Source organism: Strigops habroptila, chromosome 11 (assembly GCF_004027225.2).
Source record: "Strigops habroptila isolate Jane chromosome 11, bStrHab1.2.pri, whole genome shotgun sequence".
In the NCBI taxonomy this organism is placed as follows: domain Eukaryota; kingdom Metazoa; phylum Chordata; class Aves; order Psittaciformes; family Psittacidae; genus Strigops; species Strigops habroptila.
Genome location: NC_046360.1, coordinates 255,921 through 283,591, shown reverse-complemented (window position 1 = coordinate 283,591; position 27,671 = coordinate 255,921). Strand labels below are relative to the sequence as shown.

The 27,671-nt window shown below is 42.9% G+C and overlaps 3 protein-coding genes across 9 annotated transcripts in view; 1 reads left to right on the top strand and 2 right to left on the bottom strand.

Moving 5' to 3' along the window:
- Positions 1–5,918, bottom strand: part of TTC28 (tetratricopeptide repeat domain 28) — a 124,322-nt gene extending 118,404 nt beyond the window's left edge. The window contains exon 1 of one of the 2 annotated variants that reach the window (XM_030502127.1): positions 5,832–5,918. In XM_030502127.1, coding sequence (XP_030357987.1) covers positions 5,832–5,918 — 87 coding nt within the window. Of the gene's footprint in view, positions 1–653; positions 774–5,831 lie in introns of those variants that run through there. The other variant, XM_030502128.1, reaches the window with a different exon arrangement.
- Positions 5,919–7,515: 1,597 nt separating this feature from the next.
- CHEK2 (checkpoint kinase 2) lies at positions 7,516–24,351 on the bottom strand. 6 transcript variants are annotated; one of them, XR_003993848.1, is made up of 16 exons: positions 24,295–24,351; positions 23,758–24,012; positions 23,100–23,224; positions 22,685–22,832; positions 21,835–21,925; positions 20,799–20,904; positions 19,025–19,078; positions 18,183–18,244; positions 17,606–17,705; positions 16,887–16,973; positions 16,119–16,282; positions 15,789–15,904; positions 14,350–14,435; positions 10,659–10,767; positions 8,351–8,431; positions 7,518–7,751 (listed from the first exon to the last, which is right to left on the bottom strand). XR_003993848.1 is itself a non-coding variant. In XM_030502106.1 (15 exons), exons 2-15 carry the CDS (start codon positions 24,005–24,007, stop codon positions 7,656–7,658), a joined length of 1,566 nt encoding a protein of 521 aa, XP_030357966.1. In that variant the 5' UTR covers positions 24,008–24,012; positions 24,295–24,351; the 3' UTR covers positions 7,516–7,655. The 6 variants fall into 6 exon arrangements, 3 of the variants coding, with proteins under 3 accessions (XP_030357966.1, XP_030357967.1, XP_030357969.1); XR_003993849.1 differs by having other exon boundaries at positions 10,709–10,767; XM_030502106.1 differs by lacking the exon at positions 10,659–10,767 and having other exon boundaries at positions 7,516–7,751.
- Positions 24,186–27,627, top strand: HSCB (HscB mitochondrial iron-sulfur cluster cochaperone). The gene is made up of 6 exons (XM_030502126.1): positions 24,186–24,651; positions 24,722–24,818; positions 25,196–25,285; positions 25,829–25,973; positions 26,822–26,869; positions 27,475–27,627. The coding sequence occupies exons 1-6, from the start codon at positions 24,428–24,430 to the stop codon at positions 27,564–27,566; spliced, it is 696 nt and encodes a 231-aa protein (XP_030357986.1). The 5' UTR covers positions 24,186–24,427; the 3' UTR covers positions 27,567–27,627.
- The last annotated feature ends 44 nt before the right edge of the window (positions 27,628–27,671 follow it).

The window sequence follows — 27,671 nt, the reverse complement described above, 5'->3', positions numbered from 1 at the left end:
CATTATACTGCTTCATGATTTTCATCATTAAAGTATTTTCTAATATGCACTCCAGATCTCCTTTGTATCAGTAACTGTCCTGTTTCTTGTCCTGTCTACAGCAGATCAAACCAAAAACTTTGTTCTTTCAAAATGTTGGTGAGTCCCAAGTGCCAGGGAGAGCACAAGTAACCACCCAGAGATACCGTGATTCACACGTAGAGTTGATTGCTGTAGGAAAATGAAAGAAGCCAAAGGAAATGCCATTCTTCTCACATTTTCCTTCATCTTCACCTCCCTTTTTCCACTGTAGTTTCAGCAGTATCTTTAATTCCAAGAAATTATATTTCTGCCTCCTCCTGCAAACACGCTGTCATTGTGTAAGATTCTCTGTGGGCAGACATAAACACTACCATGTCCTTTTTCCAACCATTAAAGTCAAAGCAGCTAATGAATTTTCACACTCTTCTTATTTCCACACTAGCTTTGTTCATGGAAATTACCACAACAGTGGAAAACTTGGTTTTACACACCTAGAACCAACACATCAGAGTCCCTACAGGCAAGAAAATCCAATTAGGTCTTACAGAAATGCTTATTGTATATAAGGAGTGCGGAATGTTTTAACCTGAGCAATATACTGCTCAAAAAAAAAAAAGATATATAACCTTTACCTGGGGCCTGAAAGGAATTCAAACAAGTCAAAAGTTTCTGAAAGCAGCTGAACTTTCAGCAGCACTCAAAGCAAGGCCAGGCTAAGAGCTTGAAGAACTCTTGTACATCGGTTTTCAGAATGATCTGAGAAAATGAACGATCATAAATTAATAAAGGTATTAGAGGGCAAACACAGGTTGAACGTCAGAGCCAGTGCAAGGACTCCAGTGATACTGCGTATGTCAGAGATCATCCCGACCACGATCCTTGGAAATCGTGTTAACAAACCAGCAAACAGCCCCATGAACACACACTCACCCTCACACAGTGTCAAGTGCCACCATTTTCAAAGTTGTCAGCTGTAACAGCAACAGAAGTTGCTTTAATCTATATACATTTAGAGAAACATTTTGGAATCCTGCTATGTTCTTAGCTTCAATAGCTTCCTGCTACAGTTCTGCAAACCCTAAGATCTTCATGAGCAAAATAAACGTCTGCAGTACAAATTCAGCTTATTTCAGTTCAGGTAGGTCAGGCACCTCAATTCAAATTTCTGGCACAGCTAATATGAATAATAGTTGTATGATACATCTAACTGATCACAAGGACCAAACCAGTCTACCGAAAGGAACAGAACACGCTAAGATACAGGCATCTTTTCTTTTGACATCTTCCACGGTTAGGACTGAAGCAAGATTCTAAACTACTTATTTTGTTTGTGCGAGGGCACGTCTCATCAGGCACAATATCCAGGAGCACCAGTGAGCCGAAAGAATGCACAAGTCAAACGAAGCTGCCTTTACTGTTTATTATGCAGGAACAAACAGAAACACAAAGCTGTTAATGATCCCCCCAGAATCATACTGTGAGTCTGTAACAAGGAAGAGAATCCATGAGGAGACATCCTCTTAGTCCAAGTAAAGTGGTTTCGGCCTCTAACATCCTGTGAAGCTCAATAATCTCATGAAAAAGAGGGGGGGAAAAGAAAAAAAAATACCAAAAAACAAAATAACCAAACTATTTTAAAGGAAACTGTGATGGCAATTTCCGAAATATGTTATTGTTTAATTCCTGCAGTCATGAGAACTACGTAAGGCAGTAAAACATCACTAGGTAAAAGAAAGAACCACAGAACAAAACTGAGACACTCAAACCACAAGTAAAAAAAGAGTATTACGATGGCACCAACACTCAAGAAGTACTCATTAAAAAGCCATCCCTGCTTCCCTGTCACAACTGCTCTTCTACTAATAGAGTGGAAGGTGACGGCAATGCACATACTTAGGGTGCTCAATGCTTTGTTACAGAAGGCACATGTATGTACCAAACCAAATCTAGAGAAGAAGCAGAAGTTCTTTAGTGCAGCAGAACAAAAAAGGTTCTAATGAAGTGCAGAAGAGGATGTAGCAGACATTTAAAGGTAGGAGATCATGCATTTCTGATAAAGAAGAGGATGGCACAAGCTCCTCAGATTCACTTCTCCAAACCAGCACATGGCACCAGAAACCAGCTCCTGGAGCAGAGGTCACACTGGACAGAACCTCCCACAAGGTCTGCTTCAAATTAGACTCAGCACTTTATTCCCTTCACTGATGAAAGCGCCACCTCCTCTTGCAAGAGGTGCTCAAGACAATGCTACTGACCATCCAAGGAGTGTTTAAAACACACCATTTTCTTCAGACTTTTTTCTTTTGAAGAACAGACAAACTCCCAACCTCACAAAGCAAACAGTGAGTTGGACACAGAGAAACCTACATGACAAGAATGTTTATCTTCCAAGATCAAGCTTGCTAAACTTAGTCCTCTATAGAAACAGAACATTCAGCAAATAAAATATATAACCCATACACGCTGAAAGACCAGAAAATTTGAAAGTCAAACTTCCAAATTTTTAAAAGAAAATACTAGAAGGGATTTTTAATGTTCAGAGAAATCTAATTTTTATATCATAAAAAGGCATCTCATCTAAAAGCATAAATAAATCAAAAAGAATAAATACCTTGAACATAAACCCATCACTTCCAGCACTATTGTATTAAAAAAAAAAAAAGACAAAAAACAGCAAACAACCGCATTTCAATAAAATTCCTGATAGAATATATGCTCTGCAAATATTTTACTTCTTTAGTTCTTCATTGCAATTAGAGACAAAAGTATTTTAAATACGAACTTATCACTAGGAAGGAAACTGATTTTCTAAAGAAAAAGATGTCTTTTCTAAAGAATTTTCTAAAACTGAGAAGCCACTCTGAGCTCCCAATGCTGAGCTTGGACAGATCTGCAATTGTAGCATCAGTTAGATCCTCTCTAATTTCAGCTATGCTACATGTTGCTAAAAATTGTAACAACAACTATGCAATTCATAGCTAAATTTAAACAGTACTTTTTGGTTCATACATAATTTTCAAAAGTGAAGGTTACACAGATCAAATTATGCCCTCATACTTTTGCAAAAGACTTCAGTTCAGAAACAAAATTCTGTTTTCAAGTAAATAGTCCAAAAGCAGATAGAACTCAGTTGTACAAATGTTATTTTTAAATACCATTGAGAAACAAACCCAATTTCACTGCAAACACACTGCAAAACACTATTTGGATCACGTATGTAATGCAAACTTCTCTGGGCAACCTATGCCAGCGCCTCACCACCCTCACAGGCAAGAACTGCCTAAGAGCTCATCTCAATCTCCCCTCTGGCAGGTTAAAGCCATTCCCCTTGTCCTGTCCCTACAGACCCTTGTCTAAAGCCCCTCTCCAGGTTTCCTGTAGCTCCTTTAGGCACTGGGAGCTGCTCTAAGGTCTCCCCAGAGTCTTCCCTCCTCCAGGCTGAATAAGCTTACAGATCAGGAACAGTCCCTCAGCACCAACAATACAGTATGTTACTGTCAGTCATTTCAAAGGAAAATATGAAAAGAGTTGAAATTCTTAAGGAATGGGAGAAACAAGAGTGAAAACAGTACAGAAAAATTGAGATGAAGAATGAGAAATTAAAGCAGAAAGGATCTCATTTTCTTATTAAGAGATGGTTAGTACGACACTGAGCCATGGAAAAGAAATAGAAGTTGACTCCCCATGGCAGGAGGGTTGGAACCAGATGATCTCAAGGTCCTTTCCAACCCTGCTATTCTATGATTCTGTGATACCCTTAGTCTAAGGAGTCGTTTGCTCCCACTGTCATCCAACAGATCTATCATAAATGTAAAAGAAAGATCTAGTATAAGCTAAAGGGAGCACAGAATCTTGAATTTGGTTGTTCTGAATAATTAAATTCTAAATCACCAATAAGGAATCTGACCTTTTCCTCTGAACTGTCAGTTAGCCACAGGCAGACAGACATGATGACAACAGACTGACAAATCAGTAACACAGCAAACACCAGGTCTGAACAGGAAAGTCCCTTGAGGAAGACTTGTCAGGCGGCAGATGCATGTGCTCCCTGGATTCTGTTGTCTGCCACAAACCGCTCAACTGTTGTGGGACAACGTTGTTGTCTTCTCTGAAGGGAGCACAGGTCTGGTGGCCCACAGCAGCACCCACTGACACACAGGTAGCAGGCACTGCACCCCTGCAGCCCCATCTCCAGTGACCTGCCCCACAGAAGCAGAAGAAATGGGTAGCCGGGACACACAACGGGCAAGGAAGAGGCTTTCAGCCTCAGTCAAGAGGGGATAACGCAGCCGTGAAGAGACAGGAAACAAGACTTGATCAATATCCATCAGAAATACACACACAGACTGATGCTGTTGCAGCAGTACATTGCACCTCTTTAAAATTAAGATTAGGATAGTACAGAGTATGAGTAATAATAATAATAACTGATGTTATGACTAATAATAATCAGTAATCATATACACTGGTATGACCTAGGACTTCAAAAAACAGACAACCTCCCCCTACCCAAAAACCAGAAGAAATCCAGCCCTACTGCTGACAGAAATCTTCCCATACTGAAGGCACACCTACTCACCCATTCATCAAAAAACTCTCTTTAAAGGGTTTCATTAGCACCTGAAGAGCTCTCGCTCAACACCAGAAGAAAGCACAACAGGGATGATATTGTCTAACATTGTGCAAGCCTCCAAGAAAAATTAAAGACATCCACAAGTAAACAATGAACAGCTCCAAAAGAAGAAGCGGAGGAAGGACAAGAAGGCATAGACACCCCAGCCATTTCAACTCTCCCTTCACTGGGGACAACCAGGGATATCCCTGTGGCTCCAACATTAAACTATAGGTGTAGGGACTGCCGAGAGGGGTAACACATCCCATCCTTAATCACCAATCCGGATTACAGCGAACATACAGAACTGCCTTAATGACGTTTGCTGTCAACCAAGATGCACTGACTGAATCCAGCCTCCAGACTCCAAACTGTGCTAGTAACAAAGCTCTTCCAGGCAAGTTACTGACAACTTTTCCAATGGCTGGCATGCCCAGCTGAAGTAGGTCTGCTTGAGAACGCGTGCCTGCACCATCGGTTGCAGCAGAGCAGTAAACTCTGCAGCGCTGCAAAGCACCTGGACAAGGCAGTTCCGAGGTTCTAACAAGACAAGCCCGGGTGGTTTTGCCCATCGGGGAGCCCAGAGAACAGAACCCTCACGCTGACACCCGCGCTCTGGCGCGAGGGTGCCCATTGCAGCCACCTGGAGGAGGAAAGTCGTACCTGGAACACCCGCACACGGGCGGCCGCTCCACGCTGCCCGCCCCGCGCCGGCACCCGGGCCGGACTGACGGCGCTCCCCGCCGCAGCGCTGTGCTGCCCTCGCGGTCAGCTGCTGGGCGGGGGACCCGAACCCATCGGGACACCGGGGAGGCGGCGCCGCTCCCGGCCCGTCGAGAAGCCCAGGGCGAAAGGAGCCGAGCGCCGGGCCAGGCGACTGCGGCTGCACCCGAGGCCTGGCGGCCCCGCCGGACACCCACCGCTTCCCCCGCACGCCCGCGCCCGGCCGCGGGAGCTGCCCCGCCGCCGCCCTGCCCCTCACCTCACCCCGTCGCCGGCCGCAGGGCCTGCGCCCGCCCCGCGGGCTCCCGCTCCGGGCCAGGACAGCGGCCCGTCCGCAACTTCCCTCCGGCGCCCGCGGGCAGTGATCACGCCCGGCCCCGCAGCTCCTTCCCGCCTCCTTCGGCCGTCGGGACGGGCCGAGGGGCCGCTCCCGCCGTCGCTAACAGTACACGCCGCCCATCCGGAGTCAACTCACCCGGGGAAGCTCCGCGTCCCGCTCCCGCCGAGCCCGGCCCCCCGCTACGGCCCCCGGCGGGGCGGGCGGCGGCGCCTGTTGCTCCATCGCGCTCTAGCTCCGCCTCCTGCTCTTCAGGGGGCCGCCACCGCCCCCCGCCGGGCCGATCCCGCTCCGGCCGCCCGGCCCGCGGCGCTACGTTCCGGGCCCGGCGCTGAGGAAACCGCTCTGCCCCCGGCCCCGCCCTCGGGGCTGGGCCCCGGCCGGACCCCGGGCACCCCCCGCCCGGCGGCGCCAGCCCCGCTCCCTGCGCCGGACGTCCTGCAGCCGGAGCCCGGCCTCCTGCCCGTGGCAGGCCGTCCCGCCGCGCCCGCCGAGGCGCCTCAGCGCGGGGCTGAGGGCGAGCCTGGACGCGGGGCCGCACAAAAGGTGGGAGCCGCCCGCTTCAGCGTGAGAACTCCGAAGGCCCGTCCTCAGGGGGAAGACAGCTCAGAACCTCTGTTCGGCCACCGCGGTGGAAGAGCATCTCCCGACGGCGGCAGCCGCCTGAGCAACAGCTGCTCGAGGGTAAGCGGGGCTCCACACCCGCCCCGGGCCCGGTCACGCGTGGCTTGGCTCCTACCGGCACCGCGGAGCTCATCCGTTGTCGTCCCACTGCACTCGTACAGCCAGCATCCAAACGCTGTAGACCCATGCCCGTTGAAACCAAGCAAGTTATGCTGAAAACACTCATGCTGTGAATAATAGACAATAAAGAAACAATAATTTTTTGTCTAAGTGAAAACTGGATGCGACTTTACCTCAGCAGAATTTAGCAACACCTCCCAAACTTACTCTTTTGTGGAAAAACGAAACTTAAGAAAGCTTTCTGAAGTAAAATGATGAACACACAGCATGGGCTCAAAGGTTTGACTTCAAATGAGTCAGATCAAAGCTAAGGTTTCACTAGAAAGCAGGTCTTAGGACCCAGGGAAAGGCCCCAAGCAGAGTAGTTAAACAAAACAAACCAAACAAGCAAAACGAACGAAAAAGACCAAAACCCAGCACCAATAGCTAGATGTAAAAAAGAGGGATAAATTATAGTTTTCTATCTAAAGACCAATTACGCTTAATTTGCAGGGTAAGCAGCAGCTTGTGAATTAACCTTCTCATCTGCAATGATGCAGGTCTTTTTAAACTGGTAACCAAAACCCGAGGTCCTGGCTCTTGCCATACACCAGCTCACAAACCTGGCCTGAACACACCGAGTCCTTTGTGATGCTTTTACTAGCAGATGACAGTTGCAGATCCCTTTTACTTGGGGTGAGCTACAGTGAGTAGCAGAACTCTTAGAGGATGTTCCAATCAATAATGTGGGTACACCAAGACAGGAATGTTGTTGGAGGACAGATGTTTTTTCACCCCTGGGTATCCAGAGTGGATTTGAACCGAAACCACATACCAGTATGGTATTTTTTTCATCCAGATGCCCATGGATGTTTCTCCGTCCGGTTCATGTACAAGAATTGCCATTTTATCATTAACATGGATGTTAAACATCAAATGTCTCAAAGCACAAAAGATCTCTGCAACAGGCATGTATGAGAAAACCCAACTCGTGAATGTCTTAATTCCTACTTGATGTTGGTTATTTTAGGCTTTAGTCTTTCCAAATCAATTTACAGTAAGTGCCTTTAACCAAAAGATGCATGCATACACTGCAGTCACTTGAGTCTTACAAAGTTATTTTTATTTAGCAATTGCATCTTCAACATTTATTCCATTATTAAGATTTTTCTTAAATAAAAAAATCTGCTTTCCATAAAAAAGCTGTAAGTAACAAAAGTCACTTTCTCTTTTTTTTTTTCACCTCATTTTCTGCAATGATGTAGAAGGAACAGCACGCTTCAAAGAAGTAGATTCTTCCTCATTTTCATGGAGACGCTTTCTTGTGGTGATTGGCTAAAAGAAAGATGCAGCAGGATGGCTACATGAAGCCAGGTAAGACAGAGCCTGACTACTTTGTGTGCTACAGAATTACAGATGTTGGATAAATTCTCCTTTCTGTGACCAAACAGCAACACGACTAACAACGGTTTCTCTACCGACATCTATCTAACTGTATTTGATCCTTGCCATACAAGACACTGGCCCCCAGCTTTATCTGTCCGTATTTTAAAATTCTCCTAATGAGCACCCAGTAATGAAGGTCACAATAACCAGTCTCATTTTCACTAACATTAGAATTTTTCCTTGAATACCAAACATTCATGACTCGAATCCATCAAAACATACATGTTCAACAATTTAATTTTCAATGTATGAATAATCTTTAAAGCCTTGGATACTGTTTCTACGCATTTAAGCAAAGTGTCTTGCTAAAGCACAAAAGTCCATTGCTTGTATGCAGAAAGCAAAGGTAATCAGCAGACTGCTACATACAGCCAAACCGCACATTTCTCTAAGTTCTCAAAATTAATTTATTTTCTTATTATGGATACTTTGAAATCTAGTTTCTCTATGCAGCAAGTATTAACCTTCAAATTCTCTGTTACCCATACCATCTTTGATGTTTGCGGTGGGTTCATACTGGCACATGTCTGAGCAAGTAGCTGTTGAAACGTACTCTTCATGTCTTCATCCTGTGAAAAAAAAAAAGCAGTAACTCTAAGTAGAATATGGAATATTTAAGCCTGTGGCAGGGGGGTTGGACCAGATGATCTTTAAAAGTCCCTTCCAATCCACACCATTCTGTGATTCTATGATTCTGATATGCCCCACAGTAGAATTTTGAGCAGGTGGTTTATGTGCAGTGCTAGTAAGAAAAAATAGTTGTATTTCATTCTACAAATACACAGTTTTCCCTTAATAACTACTTAGCTAATACTAGTCAAGCTAAATCTGAACTTGCACTATCATTCAACAAAGTGTAACAAACAGCACTGAAAGAACAGAACATATGGGCTAGGAGGTTGTGCAGGTAATTCATTAGGCAGCCTTAGCAGAAGAGGCCTCATAAGGACTTGGGGCCTGCTCTCACCAGAGTTAATCGTTCTTGGAAAAAAAAGTATTTTCCTTACTGCCTTACATTTTGTTCTCATAATGACTTCTCTTTCTAATAGCATATTTTCATTTCCACTAGCTCAGCTTTATAAGTATCCCAAATTTGGGTAGTTTTCATTTGCAAAGCAAACCTGTTGTACACAGTAGGTAGAGAAGAACCAGCTAGAACACCCATACCCTAAAATAAAAACAAAAAACCCCACTGACACAGCAAACTTTCAAACAAAATGGTATCTTAAAATTATCCTTAACGTAAGTCCATAGAACATATTAAAGGTTGTAAATGGAAACATTTGGAAAGCATTTCACTGAAGTTTCCCTTTTGAAAACCCAAATGATTATCGACAAATATTGTATTAGTCATAGAGCATTCATATCTTTACTAAAGTTCACTGGATACTACAGTTCATTCTCTGTGTACCCAAAGTGGTAAGCCAGAAGCTGCCATCAGTGGAGGGAAAGTGTTTGGGAGAGATGCACTGCGAAAGAAGTGAGCTTTTAAGTCTCAACTGTGCATAACCAGGCCCGACTACAGGAGCATTAAGAGGAGGGAAGGACAGCACAGGGGCAAGGGCAGCAGAGAAGCTAGCTTAGCAGAAAGTCAGGCATGTTTCAAGAGCAAAAGCTAGCATGTAATCTCATTCTGGTTCAGTTGCCAGAGCCTGGGGTGCTCTTGGTATATGCTGGGCAACCTCAGGGAGCAGGACATCAGTCCCACAAGTCGGTTAGTTGACATAGTATACGCCCTGTTTTAAATAGAAATCTCGTTCTCCAGTTTCAGCAATTTCTCCTGCAGGAATTTTATTAGAATGGGTTGCGATGGATTACCTGTAAACCCTAAATCAGACTTCCAAATCTGAAATCGGGTCTTTAAACCTTTCCCAGGACTAAATGAAGAGTGCTGCTCATTCTGATTTCACAGAGATCATTTCCTTTGGCTGAGCTGTGGCTGTATGTTCGCCAACTTAACAACTGATCTAGAACCAAAACCCAGACATTTATTCTAAACAACAGACTGAAGCTACCAGGTTGCGTAATTTGGTTCTATTATCACAGCACAGATTGGGAAACTCAAAGTGAATGAATAGGAATCCACTGCTAGAGACAATTAGAAATAAGGATCATTTAGCTCCAAAGGATTTCAAATGTTTCAACTGTTTTTTGGGGGTGAAGGCAGAGGAGGGGGTTCTTTTTCAAAGCCACAGAGTATTGCAGTATCTCCTTTTTTGGTTTAACTATGTTCTGAAGTGCTACAAAAAGGCTTTGATGTGAATGTCCAGTTTATTTTATATAGAATTGGGACTTGACTTTCTTTTCCAGTGTCACCTGTTTGAGTTGATGGGCAAGATAAGATAAACATTTTTCCATTTATGTAACAAACACCTGAGTTTTTCTTCAGCATGCAACCAACCTGATCTTGTCCCACTCTAATCCCAGTGAAGTTTTCAGAGGAAGAAACAGAAATTAATTGTTTATATGCCTTTGAAAAATGTTTTATTAAGACCTGGTAAATATAGGTAAGACATCTCCACTGTACTTAGGTTTAAGTAGCTCACTAAGTTTTAAAGTCTTAGATTTACGCAAAGAATGGAGTAAGCAGCACAGGTATTTAAAACACTAATTTGAAAGCACTACTGGTTTAAATAAAGCTGTAGAAATTGTTCTGTTTGGAGCACATGCTTGCTTTTAGTATCTGAAAAATTCTCTAGTGGACCCAAATTCGTTAGAGAGGGCTAACAGGCATTAGCATGGCACCTCATGCTCTGTTGTGGTTTTTCCATACTAACTTTTAAAGACAATACTTACAGACAACACAAGAGGGAGTGGGGAGCCAGTAACTCCTTCTCACTACTCACAGTAACAGGATTCAAGTTGCTCTTTGGGTTGTAGTATTCAACGTGTGTGGTATCTAGAACTGAACATATTGGATATTGGCCTTCCAAGCAGGCAGTGAACATCACGTATAAACAAGCGATACTCTTAGTAACAGCCCATGAAGGGAAACAGTTTAAAGAATGGCATCTGAATGCTAGATGACATTTGGATCTGCAGGTATGATGTTTCCTGAAACTTTTTGTCCTGTCTTCGAAATTGAACATAATAGTAAGAAGTGTCCCTAAAGGGAATATAGAATCAAGATGCTAACAACTTGAGTCTACATACTGAAATATCTCAAATTCTTAGCTTGTCTAAATCACTGTCATATATTTTCCTTTTCCCATTAAGCATGCCAGCAATACTTAAAATTCAGTGTTGCATAGTTTATCAGTAACATTTCCTGCTCAGAATTATAATCTAAATGTAAGAATCTACATCCGATTAACTCACTGTAGAAGTTACACACAAAAATACAGTAGTAAAAGCCAGGAACGCCAGGAAGAATTTTCTGATGCCCAGCATCAGAATTAGGACAAATTAATGACTTAAGAACAGTCATCCAAATGCATTTTCTGTCACAGGAAGCTGCCAGTTGTTGAGCAGTGAGTGATACTCACTTGCTTCCCCCCTGTTTCTTATGCTCTTTACCTAAGCATCTGAAACCAGACACTGTTCCCAGCGAGGGAATATGAATAGCATTATGCTTAGCATGAGCAAATAGAACCTGTTGTGTGGCTCAGAGGTAGGCTGGGTGACTTTCTTCAGCCTTCTGAACCAAAAATATCCAGGAAAGCTCATAGGCCACTGGTCACCTCTGGAGTGCCAAAGTTATTAAAAGACCACCTAAAGACAACCTCTCACAAACCCAAATGAACTGCAACAGGAGGCAGGGAAATGATTGCCTCCCACTCAGATTGTTCCCAAACCAGGAAGATTTACTCATACTCATCATGGTAAGAACACAGTAGCCCTGGACACTTGCCAGAAACAAACTCTGCAGGATTCTGCACTGCCTGCCCACACAGACAAGATGAGGAAGTAGGACTCTGTTACAATGCTAGAAGGAGGCAGTCCATCCTATCAGAACCAAAATCAGGTGTGGTCTCTAAAAAACACATCTCGATCCCCAGATATTAAAGAGTTCTGAGGAGCCTCAGAAAGGATGCAGAAGCTAGTGGTTGTTTTGAAAGAAGGTGTTCAGCAGAATCCTCATGCCTTTTCTGCAGGCCTCTCTGCAAGGACTAAACATTTGAAAGGACAGACTAGCTACAGATGCAGACTGGGCTTTATTTTCTATTAAAAAATCCAGAGATCCAGGATTTTCCATTAAACCTAGAGCAGATCATGGAGGCATACAAAGGCTGTTGAAACAGGGCTAGAGTATGGCGAAGAGCAGCTTAATAACAGTTTCCTTCAACAAAAATAGAGAGGCCTGTCAACCTCTACTGTTGAGCTGGCACCACACCTTTCAGCAGAAACCAACTGGCTGGTGCGAATTAGTGACAGAAAAGCTGGCAATAAACAGAGCAACAGACTTGCAGCTTGCTGAATGGCACAGCACAGAAGTAGAAAGATCTGTACCTATCACCTGTGCTCAACCACTAATGTACAGCGTTGACCCAGGCAGATATTTGGAAACTACGTATTCCAAGTATTCCCAAGCAGAGACCATGAGGAGCTCACTGTTGGTGTTTAACCATTAACCACTGAAGTCTGATCCTCTTAACATCAAAATCAGTTTCATCTTCCTCCCACAAAAACAGCTGTTTTGATGGAAAGGCCAGAGATGACAGGACTGCAGGAGTCCTGACACACTACTCAGCTAAAGATGATAGACTGGAATAGGACCTGGTTTAGCTTGACAGAACTGTTCAGTACTCTACAATGCCTATAAAATGCCTATAAAATGCCTATAAAACATGATCCAGAGTCAAACATCAGTTGAATAACCACAGAATAGTGACCATACAAAATGTGAAATGCCTTCTTCCAGCTGGACAGGCGAACAAGTTATAGAATCTGAGTCCTTCTCCCTTACCTGAACACAGGTTACTGAAGATGCATCAGCCATGGGATACTGTGGATATTGCCTGAGAAAATTACCTCACTTGGCAAGGACCCAAACTGCTTTTAGCCACCTTTATTATATGACAAAGATCACAAGACTAAGAGAACAAAAAGCTCTCCTATATAGGTTCGTATGGCTGCTGCCAAGGGTCCTGACACACTTAGCAATAAGACACATTCTCACACGTGTCAAGCTGCATCACGAGGTAATCAAACTGGTCAGGGCTGAGAAATGCCCACAGCCTGTGCAGAGGGGGCATATGAGGTCACATGAGCTGCAGTGCTGTTAGTTAAGCCACAAAGACAATGGATCATCCAGCTAATAAAGAGAAAAGGCAACAGACATAAAACCAAGGATAGTGTGGCCACTTTGGAGAAGAGAGGAAGAAGTTACTGATTCCTTTTTCTCTCTGGCAGAAGAGTTTGTGATGTGGCAAGGTAAAACCTACACATGGAGACCTCGTGGCAAGGTGGAGGGCAAAGGAGAAGTCAAAAGGGAAATTGAGCAAAGATGTTTAGGGTGGGAAAAGGCACTGAACACCATCAGGCAAGACTACAAGACTACAAATAGCAATAACAGTTGAAAAGGACCATGGAACTGAAGGAGGGAGAAAGCATACCATGCTGTAAAAGCAGCAACAGGAAGGGGTAACAGCTATTGAAGGTTTGCCAGGGACAGGAGCCAAGAAAATGAACACAGTGAAAAACAACAGGGGTTCTAGTTGTCATTGCAAGAGGAAAAGACATGGAGAACAGGAAAAAGAAGAAAATCTGTGTGCTGCAGAAACGGCATTTGCTTTTTGGGAGAGCAAAGAAGCAACTCTGTTCTGTATGTTGCAAGAAAGAAAAGGCTGCATCCCACAAAGGCTTTGACATATACCAAGGTACTGCAACATCATCTTGCTTCCAATGGAGAGACATGGAAGCAGTCTGTTCAAGATACTTTCTCTGTCTGCTTTAGAGCTGTCCAACAGGAAGATGGTGGCTACAGTATCTGGGCTAATGCCATCCTACAGGCTGGGGTCTGATGGCTTCTCTTCCTACTTGTCACGACAATGCCAGTAAAATAAACAAATAATTCCTAAATATACAGCCTTTTCTTTCTCTCTTCTCTTTCTGTAAGTAGGCAGCAGGATCTCTCTGGTCTTACAGCAGCAGCAGAACTGTTCAGCCAGCTGGCAGGCAGCAGAGCATGCCTATGAGAAGCACCAAATGACAATTGCTCTTCTGCTGGCTACTGTCAGAGACAACCTATGGACTTAAGCTCTGACTTACGGTAACAGTTGTTATTCCCGTGGAACTAAAGAATTGAAGCTCTTATGGCCCACCATTGTATCCCTTTTATGGTATCCTCCACAGAAGCAGGATCAGGCAACACATCATTTGTGGCCACAGTAGCCAGTGTTCCTCTGCTTCCTTGCAGAAGCAAATTACACTATATCAACAAAACCTCGTAGCATTCAGGCTACTGAACTGCCTTTGCATTTACATGAAGAAATTATCTCCAGAACAACCCAGCTTTGCAGTACTTCAGTTAAGACTCAGTTCCTACCTGAAGCCAAGGATGCTCTAAGGCTTCCTCAGTTGTAAGACGCTTGCTTGGATCCACTACTAACAGCTTCTTCACAAGATCCAGAGCTAAGGTAATAAAAAGAGTTAGTTGACATATAATCAATAAATTCATTATCTGAAAATACGTTCTGCAATAGGCATACATCAAAGCTATGTGCAACAAAATGTCTTCTAACACTTCAGAACAATGCCCAAAAATACTGGCTGGGCAGATCCCTTATTTTTCCTATGCACAGGGAGGGCTGCAGGCTGCAACCATTCTTCCTCCACATGCATGTGATTCAACACTTTTCAGTACACCAAAATTACCAGCAGATACACTGAGCATGTCTACCATCTATGCTCTGAGCATGCAAAGGAAGTTCAGCACTTTCCTAAAAGCTTCAGTATTACTGTGGACAAGCAAAGACAGCTTAGTTTAGTTTCCTGGTTTATGGTGTCTTGGAAAGAAGATTATCTGTCTGGGAAGATGGAAGAGACAAGACATACACGTGTGCTCAACATCATCACATAATCATTGTTTTCTTAGAAAACTGCTTAATAGGCACTGTGAAAATATGGCATTTATGTCGTATTTTATGACTCCAAATCTTCCATAAAGGACTTTTGGCACGACTTACTTTTCCTTGTATCTGATTATTCTGTTGTACATACCATTAGGACTATGTATGACCATAACATAATTTCCATTCTCATGTATGTCTGACTTATTATTGAATAAACTTCAAATCATTCAGGAAGAAGTTATATTTGGTACGCTTATTAGAAAAAAAATGATCACATCATTTATTAGAAACTCTTTTGCACATACAAAGGAGTATCCAAGACAAATACTACAATTATTTTGTGCATATAAAATGTCCTCAAGAACAGCATGCAGACAGTAACTCCTGTTTCGGTTTGCTATACAAAACCACAAATAGTTCTGCAGACTATTTAGCTTAGAGTGGCCCAAACTTAATAGTTAATTCCACAAGCATGGCTGACATTTTAAGCACCACTAAAGAATAGCACCACTAAATTACTCTTAATACTTCTAACTCATACTCCTTGAATTCCTGTCATTTTTAGTTCAACACTTGAAGAGTCTTTGAGCAAGGCAAAGTTTTCAGACCAGCCTGATAAAAGTCAGAAGAAAAAGCAAAAAGAGGAAAAATAGACATAAGTGCCCACAAACTCAATATTTCTGTAGTTAATAATGCAAAATATTACTAAGAAATCTCTTCAATGAAAATGTGCCTGCTCTTTCCAATGCTTCAACTTTGAACTTAAAGAAAACCAAAACATTTTTAAGAGACTACTTTAAAAACTAAACATATCAACAAGCAACGTACCATACAGCTGAAAGGAAGTTAAAGGAAAACAAAAACTACAAGAAAAGAGCTAGATACTCTGCTACCCATGGCGAGGGAGTCATACCCAGGTGTGACACATGCTTCCATTCTTTTGAAATGAACGTGTATTCTCCACGAGTGATTTGATCTCTCAGAGACAGTTGAGTATTCTGCTCATTGAATGGTGGATAGCCACACAAGCTATAGAAAAGAAAAGAAGTTAAATAACACAGATTTTGTCATAGCAAGTGAAACACTAAAATTACACATTTTAAAGCATCTGCTAACATAGCATTTTTTTACACGTATATAGTTTTAAACACACTTTCACTTCCTAATATAAATACTGAAGTTACCAAGTCTTGAGCCATGTCAATGACTGCCCGATGAAGGTAGCATCTACACAATATCTTACCATACAAAAAGAATAACTCCTAAACTCCAGCAGTCCACAGCTCGGCTGTATCCAGCAGTCCCAAGTGAATTTAGAACCTCAGGAGCAAGATACGTGGGAGTACCACATAAAGTTTTCATAAGAGACGTTTCTCCAAGAATCTTGGATTGTCCAAAATCTGTAATCTTGCATTTAAAAATGGTAACACCACATTACATATTAGGATTGATTGTACTAGAGCATATCATACTGTCAACATACATCAGGAGGTAACATTGAGTTTCTTTCTTCCAAGTCAGTTCCAGTACATGACTATGAAGAAAATTTACCCCAAACTTTATTAAATATTCAGTAAACAAAACAGAGAATGGGAAAGGGGGAGTAGGGAGAAGTATAACAGAGGATCACACTTTACACTAGCAAAAAAGTACTCTCAGATTTGGATGTAAATGGACAACAAGAATAAAGGAGCTGTAGATTATTAGAAGGGATTACTTGAAAAAATAAGCAGTTTAGCATGAAAAAACCCCAACCCTACCCCCCCAAAACTCCATTTGAAGTTATGTACTCAATTTAGTGCTATAAAAGCACATCTCTCTGTTGTTCAGATAAGTGTAGGCATTGAAATAACCACAGAAGTAGAATTAAAATTATTAAAAACCCCTCAATGTTTCACAGTTTGTATGACTAATTCCATAATATTTTTTTGCTATGTTTAGCTAAATATTGAGAAGACTGGGAAGGAACACTTCCAAATTTCTAAATGAACAAGAATCTAAGTTTCCTTACCTTTATCAGACATGTCTCTTCAGAGGATGAAAGCAGCACATTCTCTGGCTTTAAATCTCGGTGTATAATTCCATTGTCATGAAGATACTAGATATATGTAGACCAAAGAAAAACAGACTATTGACATTTTTCAAGTATAAGCTTTCTGATTTTTCATTGCTCTCTCTCTGCAGTTGCAAGATATTAAAATCAAGTCAAAATGAAACAGGAAAAGAATTTATCTGAAAGCATATTCAGGTCCAGACAATTAAGTCTGATGTAGAAAACAGTCTTGCAGAAGTTACTAATGAAATATGCTTACCATTTCATGAACTTATCTAAGGGCTCAATATTCAGTATTTGAGATCTGCTATAGTCTTAATCTGTTGTCTGCTGAACTGAAACATTTACTCAGGAGTGCACAGTAAAGCATCTGATCACTACATTTTTTGAAGGTACTATACTGATGGCTCTTTGCCCACACACTACTAGAAGTCACACATGATAATCCTGCCATCAATGAGCACAGCTTGGATTATTACGTTAGTCCTGTTATTAACAAGTAAGAGCGTTTGAATGTTCTTTGGCTGCACTGAGGTAAAGAATCTTCTTAAACCAACTTGTCAAGAGCGCTGTGTTGATTGCTTGCACAGGTTTCAGAACTGACAAATGACAGAAAAATTCATCTGACGATCATATGCATAACCATATTTCTCTTAGTAGAGTTTATGATTATGTACCTTTACAGCCAGCAGCATCTGATAAAAATACAACTTGCAGGTAGCTTCTTTCATCTTGACTGGCCTTGACACTCTGTCATACAATTCTCCTCCTTCCATCCTAAAACAAATGCAGGTAACAAGTGAATATATTACTTCCAAAAAATTCATCTCATTGGACAAGACTGAGATCAAAACATTTGGCTACTTTAGCTACAGAGGAAGAATATACTTCTGAAAATGAGTAAGCAACACCCTAAACACAGCACATGCACTACTGAATTAGGCCTGATCTCCCAAGTCTTCACTGGGAATTGTTACAAGGGTTTTGATCAGCCTCTTCTTACGAGCTCAAAATCAAGAAAACTAGCAGCAATCCACAACAGCAGCAAAGTGGGCACCTACCCAGGCACTAAGTGCCTGCCCCGCAGAGCAGGATCACTCCCCAGTCACCCAAGTTCCTGATTTTGCAGAGGTTTTGGAGAACAGAAATATAAAACAAACCAAACAAAACCCCCAGAGTTCAGAACGATACATATTCTGCGTGGCTATGAAAAATATTGTGTTTTCTGCATTTATTTGCAAACAAGTTACTTACAGTTCCAACACAATGTAGTAATCCTCTGCTTCAAAGAAGTTTTTGATCTTGATTAAGCAAGGCTAATAAAAAAGAGAACACAAATGGACACACACACAAAAGTAGAATCATTTGTAAAAACTAGCATTATCAAGAGTTCATCATCCTAAAGCTCCTATTTCAGTCCGATTTCAACCGTGCCAGTTAAACTAACACTTAATACAACTGAGCTGAGCCCCAGCCTTTGGCAGACTCTTAGTATTTAAGTCTGTTGTCTTCCCCCTATACCTCCACACACAAAAACATCCAGCTCCTGCAGTGACTACAGCTCAACAAATAGCATTTTTTCCAGTTGTGAGTGAGTCACCATATCCTCAGTATTTTCTTTATATGCAATAGCACATTGGAAGCAAGGGAAAGTTCATTAAGCTATGGAAACTTTCTACCTAACGAAAGTAAAATAAATGCCTTTTGCGGGGCAGGGGAGGATGCAGAAGAAAGAGGGGATACAAGTTCAGAAAACTCCCAGTGGAATCTAATCTTTCTATGTAGTCGTCTGACAGTATTTCCAAAAACAGGCATCAAGGACAGATTTCTACAACAGTGGTTCAGGTTGAAACTGTGAAATTTCTTCTCAAATTTACATTTTAGTTATTCAAGGTTTAAAACCCTCAAATCTGCATATCCTCAAATCTGCAGCTACTTAATGTGTTCAATAGACTTATTTACAAGAAAAATTATACACATTTTTTAACATATTTTCTAGACAGATAAAATGGATCTTTAGTTACTACACTAAGGTCAGCGAACTACAGAAGCAGAGTAGGCAACAAAAAGGAGTAAAAATGTACAGTATCACTCACATGATCTATTTTCTTCAAAATTTCAATTTCAGTATTGATATTAAAAGCTGGATTCTATTAAAAGAATCAAATATCATACAGGTAAGACAGTGCTGTTCTGGAATAAGACACATCAGAAATAAGAGAAAAAGAGAAAAGCCATCGTTTCATGTCTCTTGCTTCTTTAAGTGACCATAACATACAGCTTTTTCCATAAACCCATCAGGTGCCTTCAGTGAATAAAACTAACAGTCTGCTTTTACTGTCTGTAGCAAGATATTGCTCCAGACATATTGTTTCACTGCAGGTTAGAAATCTTCACCTATTTTCCAAACTACACCAAAAGAATCTTGGTATGTACCAGTATTGTTCTCTAAACACCTTTCGTCCCTCCAAGATGCTTTCCGTATGGGCTAACCCTGAAATTAAATGCTACTTTCTCTGAGCCTTCATAGCAAGATAACGTAAACAGATTCTTTTAGCTGTGGCTTAGGCTCAACTCATTAAACCAGCCCAGCATTTATTTTTTTTTCTCTTCCACTCCAAATTGCCTTTGACCCCACACAATCAAATCCACATACAACATTCCGATGCAGTCCTGTTTTGTACAAAGGCATTTCTCAATAATAATTCCTAACAGCATTTCTTAATCTTTGTTAGAAATGTTCCAAAGTTGCATTTAGCGATTTTCAATCACATTGATGTCACATATTCATCTGCAAATAACTGTACCTCCTCCTCTGAACTAGGGAAAGTGTAGGCTATAGCAGAGGCTGTCAGTGACCTTCAAGTACACAACCTTGCACTATTAAACATTATCTAACTTGTATTTCTCCAGCATACAAAAGTATCAGTTCCTATATGGTACTGCAATCTTCCTGTCTGTTAACAGAGACTTTGGGTCAGTGCCAAAGAGTTGAATTTGTGTTTTCCCACTTTCTGTGCCATGATCTGTAAATGTAATAGGATGGAAGAGTAATCTCAAGACAAATTCTCAAACCTGCCACTTATGACTAACTCCGCTCCACTGAAGCCTCCTGGCGTCTCTTCCTCAGCCGGCTCCCTTTCAACCTCAAAATTTTTGTCTTCACAAACATATTTTCCAATGCAAGTAGTAGTTTCCTACTTGTCAGTTTGAACAGATTCTGTATATTGTATCTGTGCTCTGTTGTATCAAAGAAATTGATAAGGTTAATTCAACTTGAATTAACTTTAGTAAATCTACAGCAGCACAACTTGCCCAACTCTTCCTTCCACACACTTTTGCCTCTAACTGTATTTTTCTTCAAAGTTTATCCTATACACTTACATAAAATTAGAGTAATAGATATGAAGCTGCTTGGATCTCTCTCTCATGCTGGAGTAAAGCCACTTGGCATGTTTTTCTCCTGCAAATTCAAGCTTCTGCTACAAGACACATGGAAAGCCCTTTCCAAAAGGCTTTTATTAAGAAGTATTATGATGGAGAATACAGGAAAATTAGCAGTTTGTAGATTTTTGGTCAGACTTTGCTGGTTATGATGTACCTATCTTATGCATTGTAGGAGTTAAACCCCATGGTACTCCCCACCACTCTTTGTATATACCACATGAGCAAACAGTCCCAAGTTATGAACATAATGAAACATGGTCAAAGACTAAAAGCAAGCACTTTCTACAGAATTCTACCTTGAAATTACATCCAGAAAGAAACTGGTCTTTAGTTTAAGAGGGCTGGGGACGCAGCGAGGTTGCCAGACATTCCAGGAGCACTGCAAGACAGCCAACAGACAGAAAACCAAACAAAACCACTTACTGCCTCAATCCCACTCGCCAGAAACTTCCGTTTATTGATGATCTTCACTGCAACTTTGTTACAAGTGCTCTTCTCAAACGCCAGTTTGACTTCTCCACAGGCACCACTAACATAAAAGCACAGCTAGGTTAATGCTTGCAAGTAGCTTACAGGAATTTGCATAACCAGTATAGACAAATGGAATGAAAGCACCGGATTACACAAAACTGGCAGCTGCTGCTTTCTAACTTTCTGAACATGGCATGTTGTCAAAACTTTCTCAGAAAGCATTCAATAGTTTGGAAGTCTGTTTAAATAGCAAGTGATGTCAAGGGCCACCCATTCAAAAATGCAGCAGTAGACCTGCAGAGCGACTAATCTGTTTGTACATAGGGTACCAGTGATTATCAAGGACAGGCTCTGTCAGCATTCCCATCACACAAATGCATTTAAGAGAAGAGAACCTCATGAAGAGTTCTCTCAACACCAGACTGCACAAATCTGAATAGGTATGACAATACTTATACTAAGTAGCAATTATATTACAGAAAGAAATCCATGTATTTTGCACTCAGATTTGTTTCCACTTAACCGTTCTCCAAATTCTTCACCATCTTTTTCCAAAAGGTAAAAGAAGAGCCTCCACTCAAGACAGCCTTTCCCCTCTTCCCGAGAACACTTCTTCCCCATTCTGTCTGAAGGCCTCAACAGCGTATATTCTAACATAAAGCTCTTCCTTTTACTTCCAATAACTAAATCAATCTACAGAATTGTAAAACTTGTTAAGAATCTACAGACTTTATTCTCTTTCAGAGAAAAAAAAACCCAAACGGTTTCACAGTTAATGGGAGGTTACAAAACCCAAGCCAATTATGGGAATAAAGTTAAAATCCTGCTCTAGCTGTTTTAAGAACAAGTTTATTCAGGCGTTCGCATTCTGGTTTTATTTTTTGCAGCAGCAGAAGCAGCAGCTCAATGAACACTGGTAATTCCAGCCCAAGGTGCTAAACCCAGTAACAAAATGAACAGTTAATACTGCAGAAAGCAGGAAACTTACCTTCCCAAAGTCTTGGACATGATATATTTCTCTCTGAATTCTCGAGGAAACACCAACTGATCATCCACCATAGGATCAGAAAATACAAACACTAGGAAGATGAGTGGAAATCATGCTCCTGTTATTAACTTTAAAATTTTATACAACAAGCAACTATGTTTCCTGAGCTTTTCTAGTCAACAACGTAACTAAGAAAGTGCCGCCTGCTAGAACAAAAATATACATATGTTTTAAAAGTTAACTGCTGCTCTGGATGACATCAGCTGTGAGGTAGCAACATGGTCTCGGCACTGAACACTGACATCTTTGGTATCACCTTCACAACAGTGCTTGATCAAGAAACGCTACGTTTAAAGAGAAAATAGGCAACAATTTTGATGTCACAGCAGGTAGTAAAGAGAAGTGACGATCAGGAAGGTGGCATCTTGGTGCAAAAGCAAAGACAAAGAAACAAAGCCCCAACCCTGCTAATTTTTGTGAGGGTTTTTTAATTATTATGCAGCATCTGTTAAGTACCTGGAGTGTTTTCAACTTCCCTTGAACAGTCCATTCCCTGTTCCCTCCACGACATACAGAGTTACTGACGCACAGAAGTGTTTCAAAGACAGGAAAACAACTATAAAAGTTTATACTCTGGTGAAGTGGTCCCTGATGCAGCTTCTTTTAAATTTTCTTCTTTCATGGATGTGGATATGGGTAATTTTTATGCGAGCACTAAAACAGCAACTGATAGCTGTATTTTAACAGCACTCATGAAGCCGCTCAGCTTGCAAGAAACATATTCAAACCACTGCAGAAATGACCGTGTGTCAGCACATGAAGAACCTACTTATGTTATAGGACAATTTACCCTTATTAGTCTGTACAGACAGTGCAATTTCAGAGTTGTGAGTCAGTGGAAGCCTCTTCCCTTTTCCAATGAGCTCTCTGTTAACAAAGGTTCCATTTGCACTGTGGTCTTCAATGTAGGCAACATGTGAACTTCTTGGACCCATTTCCTCAAAGAGAAAAAAAAAAAGGAAAGATAACTGGGGAATAATGACTTTTACTGTGAAGACATGAAAGACTATAGAAAATTACTATTGTTGGCTCAGGAAATCAGACTACTGAGGTTATTTCATAATGGAGCATTGCCAAAGGTCTTGTTAAAGGAGTCAACACTGAATGCACTTAAACTTTGATTTCTTTACAATCTGCCCCCACCAAAGCCAATCTTTTCAATTATGCCAGGATAGAGAGAGACAGTTGACCTTCTTAGCACCTACCCTGAAAATTCGGAAGTGCTTCTTGCTATAGTTCTGGTAGAAGCCAGTCTCAGACAGTCCTAGCTTAGAAAAACTATAGTCACAGCTTTTGTCTCTTCCGAACCAGTATTCATCATTCACGCAGTCTGTAGAGGAGGGGGAAGCAAAGCAGAAAAAACAAAACTGCAGGAAGTTATTAACTGTGGCACTACATAATGATGCCACAATATATTGAGCAGGGTAACAAAGGCAAGATCCTTCCCATACGATTAAGTGTCTTTGTCTTAATTCAAACAAAGTACCTTGTACTATCAATACCTTGCGCAATATTTTACTGATTTTACCCTCTTTAGTCAGAGCAGAGTTTCCAGTTCAACTTCAGCAATACAGACTCACTTGATACATCAACGCAACAAATTATGAAACAGAAAAATGAAGCAAGTAACAAAGAACATGAATGCCCTAGAACTCACTCTAAGTCCATGGAAGCCGTGTATCTGGTACTCAGTATAGACTGGGATGTAGTATGGAATACAACATCACTGCAGAAGTTCTAAGCTCGTACTTAACTTTGCTTGTACCTCATTTGCAAATGAAGCCTCTGGTCTGTACCAAACCGCCCAAAGCTTCTCTGAGGTGCCACAAAAGAGCCCAGGGGCTTGTCACAGAACCAACATACCCCAGTTGCTGAAACCTTTCCCGAGTGCAAAGAGGCGACCCCACGGCTGAGAAATAAGCTCTTCAGATTCCTGGTCCTCAGGGATGGATGGAAGCTCCTGGGTAGGAACAGTGTCCAAAGAACTGAGTGTCCCCGAGCTGGAGGAAGACTGGCTGGTGCCTTGGGACCCCCCGGAGGAGGAGCTGGCACCGCTCTGGGACTGCGGGGCGCCCTGCGGCGGCTGCGCTTCGCTCCCGCTCTCTCGAGACATGTCGGCTTCAAAGAGAACATGTAACAACCGTTACTGCGGGAGAAGAACACCGGTGGCCGAGACCGGACCGCGCGGTGCGGCGCGGCGCGGCGCGGCGCGGGGGGAAGGGCAGCGCAGCACTGGAGCAGCGCGCGCACCTGCAACGCCCCCTACCGCCCCGCCCGAGCACTGCCGCCCTGCGCCCAGCGGCGCCGCGCGGGCTGCGCCACCTCGCCCCAAGCCGAGCCGCCGGGGCCGGGGCCGGGGCCGCGGGTAACTCACGGGTGGCGGGGCCGCGGGTAACTCACGGGTGGCAAAGCCGCCGCCGCTCCCGGTTGCCGCGGTGCTGCGCGCGCACGCGCCCGGCCCCGCCCCGCCCTGAGCTGAGCCAATCGGGGGCGGGCGGGCGCGCGCGGGGCCCGCCGGGAGGCGCGTGTCGGGATGCGGGCGGCGCTGCGGCGGGTTGGTGCCGGGTCGTGGCCGGCGCGCGCCCTACAGCACGCCCCGCGGCCGCGCTGCGGCGGGACCGGCCCGGCCCCGGCCCAGCGGTGCTGGAGCTGCGGCAGCGCCCTCCCCGGCGCCGAGGGGCCGCCGCGCTTCTGCCCCGGGTGCCGCGCCCTGCAGCCGCCGGGACCGCGGCCCGACCTCTTCCGCCTGATGGCTTGGTGAGTGCGGGCGGGGATTCCGCGGGCCCGGCTGGCCGCGGGGCCTCACGCCGCCTCCTGTCGCCCGCAGTGAGCGCTCCTTCCGCGTCGACGCGCAGCAGCTGCAGCGGCGGTTCCGGAGCCTGCAGCGTGCCGTTCACCCCGATCGCTTCGGCCAGAGGCCGCCGGTGAGAGCCGGGGCGAGAGGGGGGCGCCCGGTTTGCCGCCGGCGCGGCCCGCGCGGTTCCCCGGGTCGGGTGTGCGAGGCCCGCGGGGCTCTGGGCGGAAAGAAGCAGCGTCGCGCGTCCAGTGCTTTTGTTTCCCGGTGCTTAGAGCAGACTTGCAGGCCCGGGCTCGCGGTGGAGGGTGGCGATGGGGGGCTGCCGCCTCTGAGCGCGGTGACACATGCATAAGTGCTGGCTCCCTGCGCCCCAGCTCTGCCAAAAATCACCTCTCGGCTTTATGCACACGTGTGGTTGGGGAACGCTCGCCCTGCAGGTAGCAGAGTGTGATGCATTTGCCACTCGTTATTAACTTGTTACTACTATTTGTCATTCGCGTGCAGGAAGAACAGTACTACTCTGAGCAACACTCATCCTTGATTAACAAGGCGTATCAAACCCTCCTGAACCCTCTGAGCCGCGGCATCTATCTGGTAAGGTGTCATTGTATATTTTGTCACTGCTCTTATAGCTGATCATAGGTGACGGGGGCTGCTGGTGGTAATACACTGAATCAGACTTTGGCTCCATCGTTAATGTTCAGATTTGTGTTCCTCCAAAGAAGAGAGTTACCAGAGATTCACAGGAGACCAAAAACAACCTTGTCTGAAAACTTACTCAGCTTTTCGAATATTTTCTTTAACATTTCACTGATTGTTGCCATCTCATTTGCTGCTCATGTCACCCTAATTTGTTTCCTGCATCTCACACTGTGTTTGGCCATGACTATTCCTTGGAAATTCCAGTCTGGCCTCGGCACCTTTACTAGTTTTTTCCTTTGGCCAACAGCTGATTTTCATGGTTTACCTCTGGAGTCAGTTTTAAGGCCAACTCCATTTATGCACATTTCCTGGAATAAAATTAAAGTTTGTCGGATACAAATCTGAGTGAGCCCTGTTCAGGGACTAAAGAATCAAGAAAATTCACACTGAAATAGATGTAAGAATGAGCATTTCCAAATCCCCATCTTTTCACAGCTGGAGCTGCACGGAATGGAGCCAGCACAGGAGACAGACTGTGATGCAGACTCCATGTTTCTCGTGGAAATCATGGAAATTAATGAGAAATTAGCAGAGTCTAAAAGTGATGATATCCTTGAAGAAATTGACACTTTGATTAAAGGTACATTATGATTTGAGGTGCTTATACAGCCCTAAAATATCTTATGTAATATGTGGGTCTTTCTAAGACTCTTATCAATATATTTTAGTATCTCTAACTTGTGTTAGTCTTGAATTGACTCACTGCAAGAGCTTCCCCCCAGAAAAAGTTGTCTTTACCAGTTTATGCCATTTTTAAACATCTGCTCTGTCTGGAGAAAGTCTGCACAGCAGTACCTGTTCTGATGGCAAAACAGGGATAGCAATTGACTACATAAAGACACTTACTCAGCAGATCAGGGCGAGTGGGCTGTTGTAAAAGAACAAACCACTCAAAATGAAGTTTAATAAAATGCTTGACTGACCACACTAAATAACTTAATTTATACTGACATTGTATTTCTTTCACCTTCTTCAACTTAAAACATGTTATATTAAGTGGTTATTAGCCTTATACAAGCAACTTCCTCAATTATATTGTTGGTGATGCCCAAAACACGGAGTTTAGTGGTCTATTTAATTCTTTGCAATAACAGTAGTGTGCCAAAAGCAATTAGAAAAACAAGAATAAAAACTAAGTAGAATAGAATAAAATTGACTGTAGCAGGGTGAATACCAAAAGTTAGAGCTCTGGGAAGTTAGCGACCATCAATTTGCATTGGAATTGCTGTCTGTAAACCTGTTTAAACCAAGAAGCTTATCTGCCTGGAATTGTAATTGCATAAATCACAGCATTAAGATGAAAAGCTCTTTCAGCTCCCAGAAGACTGAGGCTAGCAGCTAGGTTTCCCAACACAGACAGTCAAAATGCAGTGGTATTCAATATATTAAGCATGTAACAAAAAGTGAATGAAATTATTTGTTTTACAGTTAAACAAGAGGAACTGACCAGAGAGGTGGCTGCAGCTTTTGAAAGAGGTAGCTGTTCCTGTGAAGCATTTGGCTGCCATACAAACCTGTTCTAAATGCTTAAGACCCACACTCTTACTGGCAAATAATTCCGAACTACAGAACAGAAATACTGCAAACACAAGTGTTCTTTGTATGATATTTAGAATAAATACTGTATGTAGATATTTCTGCTGATTCAGGAAATGCAGGACCCTGCATTAGATGTAAAAAACCCCATCCAGTAGAAAAGTTCCAGTTAATTCAATCTGCGTCCAGATGATCCCTTCCCATGGGAATGCAGATGCTAAGAAATGTTTTGATTGCTTGGTTCCCAGAGGAGCAGGAAGGTCAGACTTAACCCAAACTTAGCACCAATTCTGAGGTTTCAAACTTGCATTTGGGGGATCTTGCGCTGCAGACAGAAGCAGAGTAGCGGGTGCTGAGCACCTCAGTCGAGGTGTTCCAAAACGATCCGAGATGAAACCAGTAGGCATCCTGGTTTAATAGTGAATTATGGGTCTTTGCAACTTGTACCTCTCTGTGCTGCAGTAGGTGCTGTCATTGAAATCTTGAGATTTACTTGAAGATGAAAATTCAGCCTCTGTAACTAGTCCTGTTTTCTTTCATTTCAGATGACCTTCAGGAAGCAAAGAAGCTTTTAGCCAAAATGAAGTATTTTGCAAACTTAGAGGATAAACTAAAGAACAAGAAGATCCCTTCCTGATACTGCCTCCTTTACTGTTGTTTTCAATTAAACAGCTGATTTAGTTACCAAGTGAGAAAAATGGTGTTTGCTTCCTAACTTTTCATTAAAATCTTTCACTTTGAG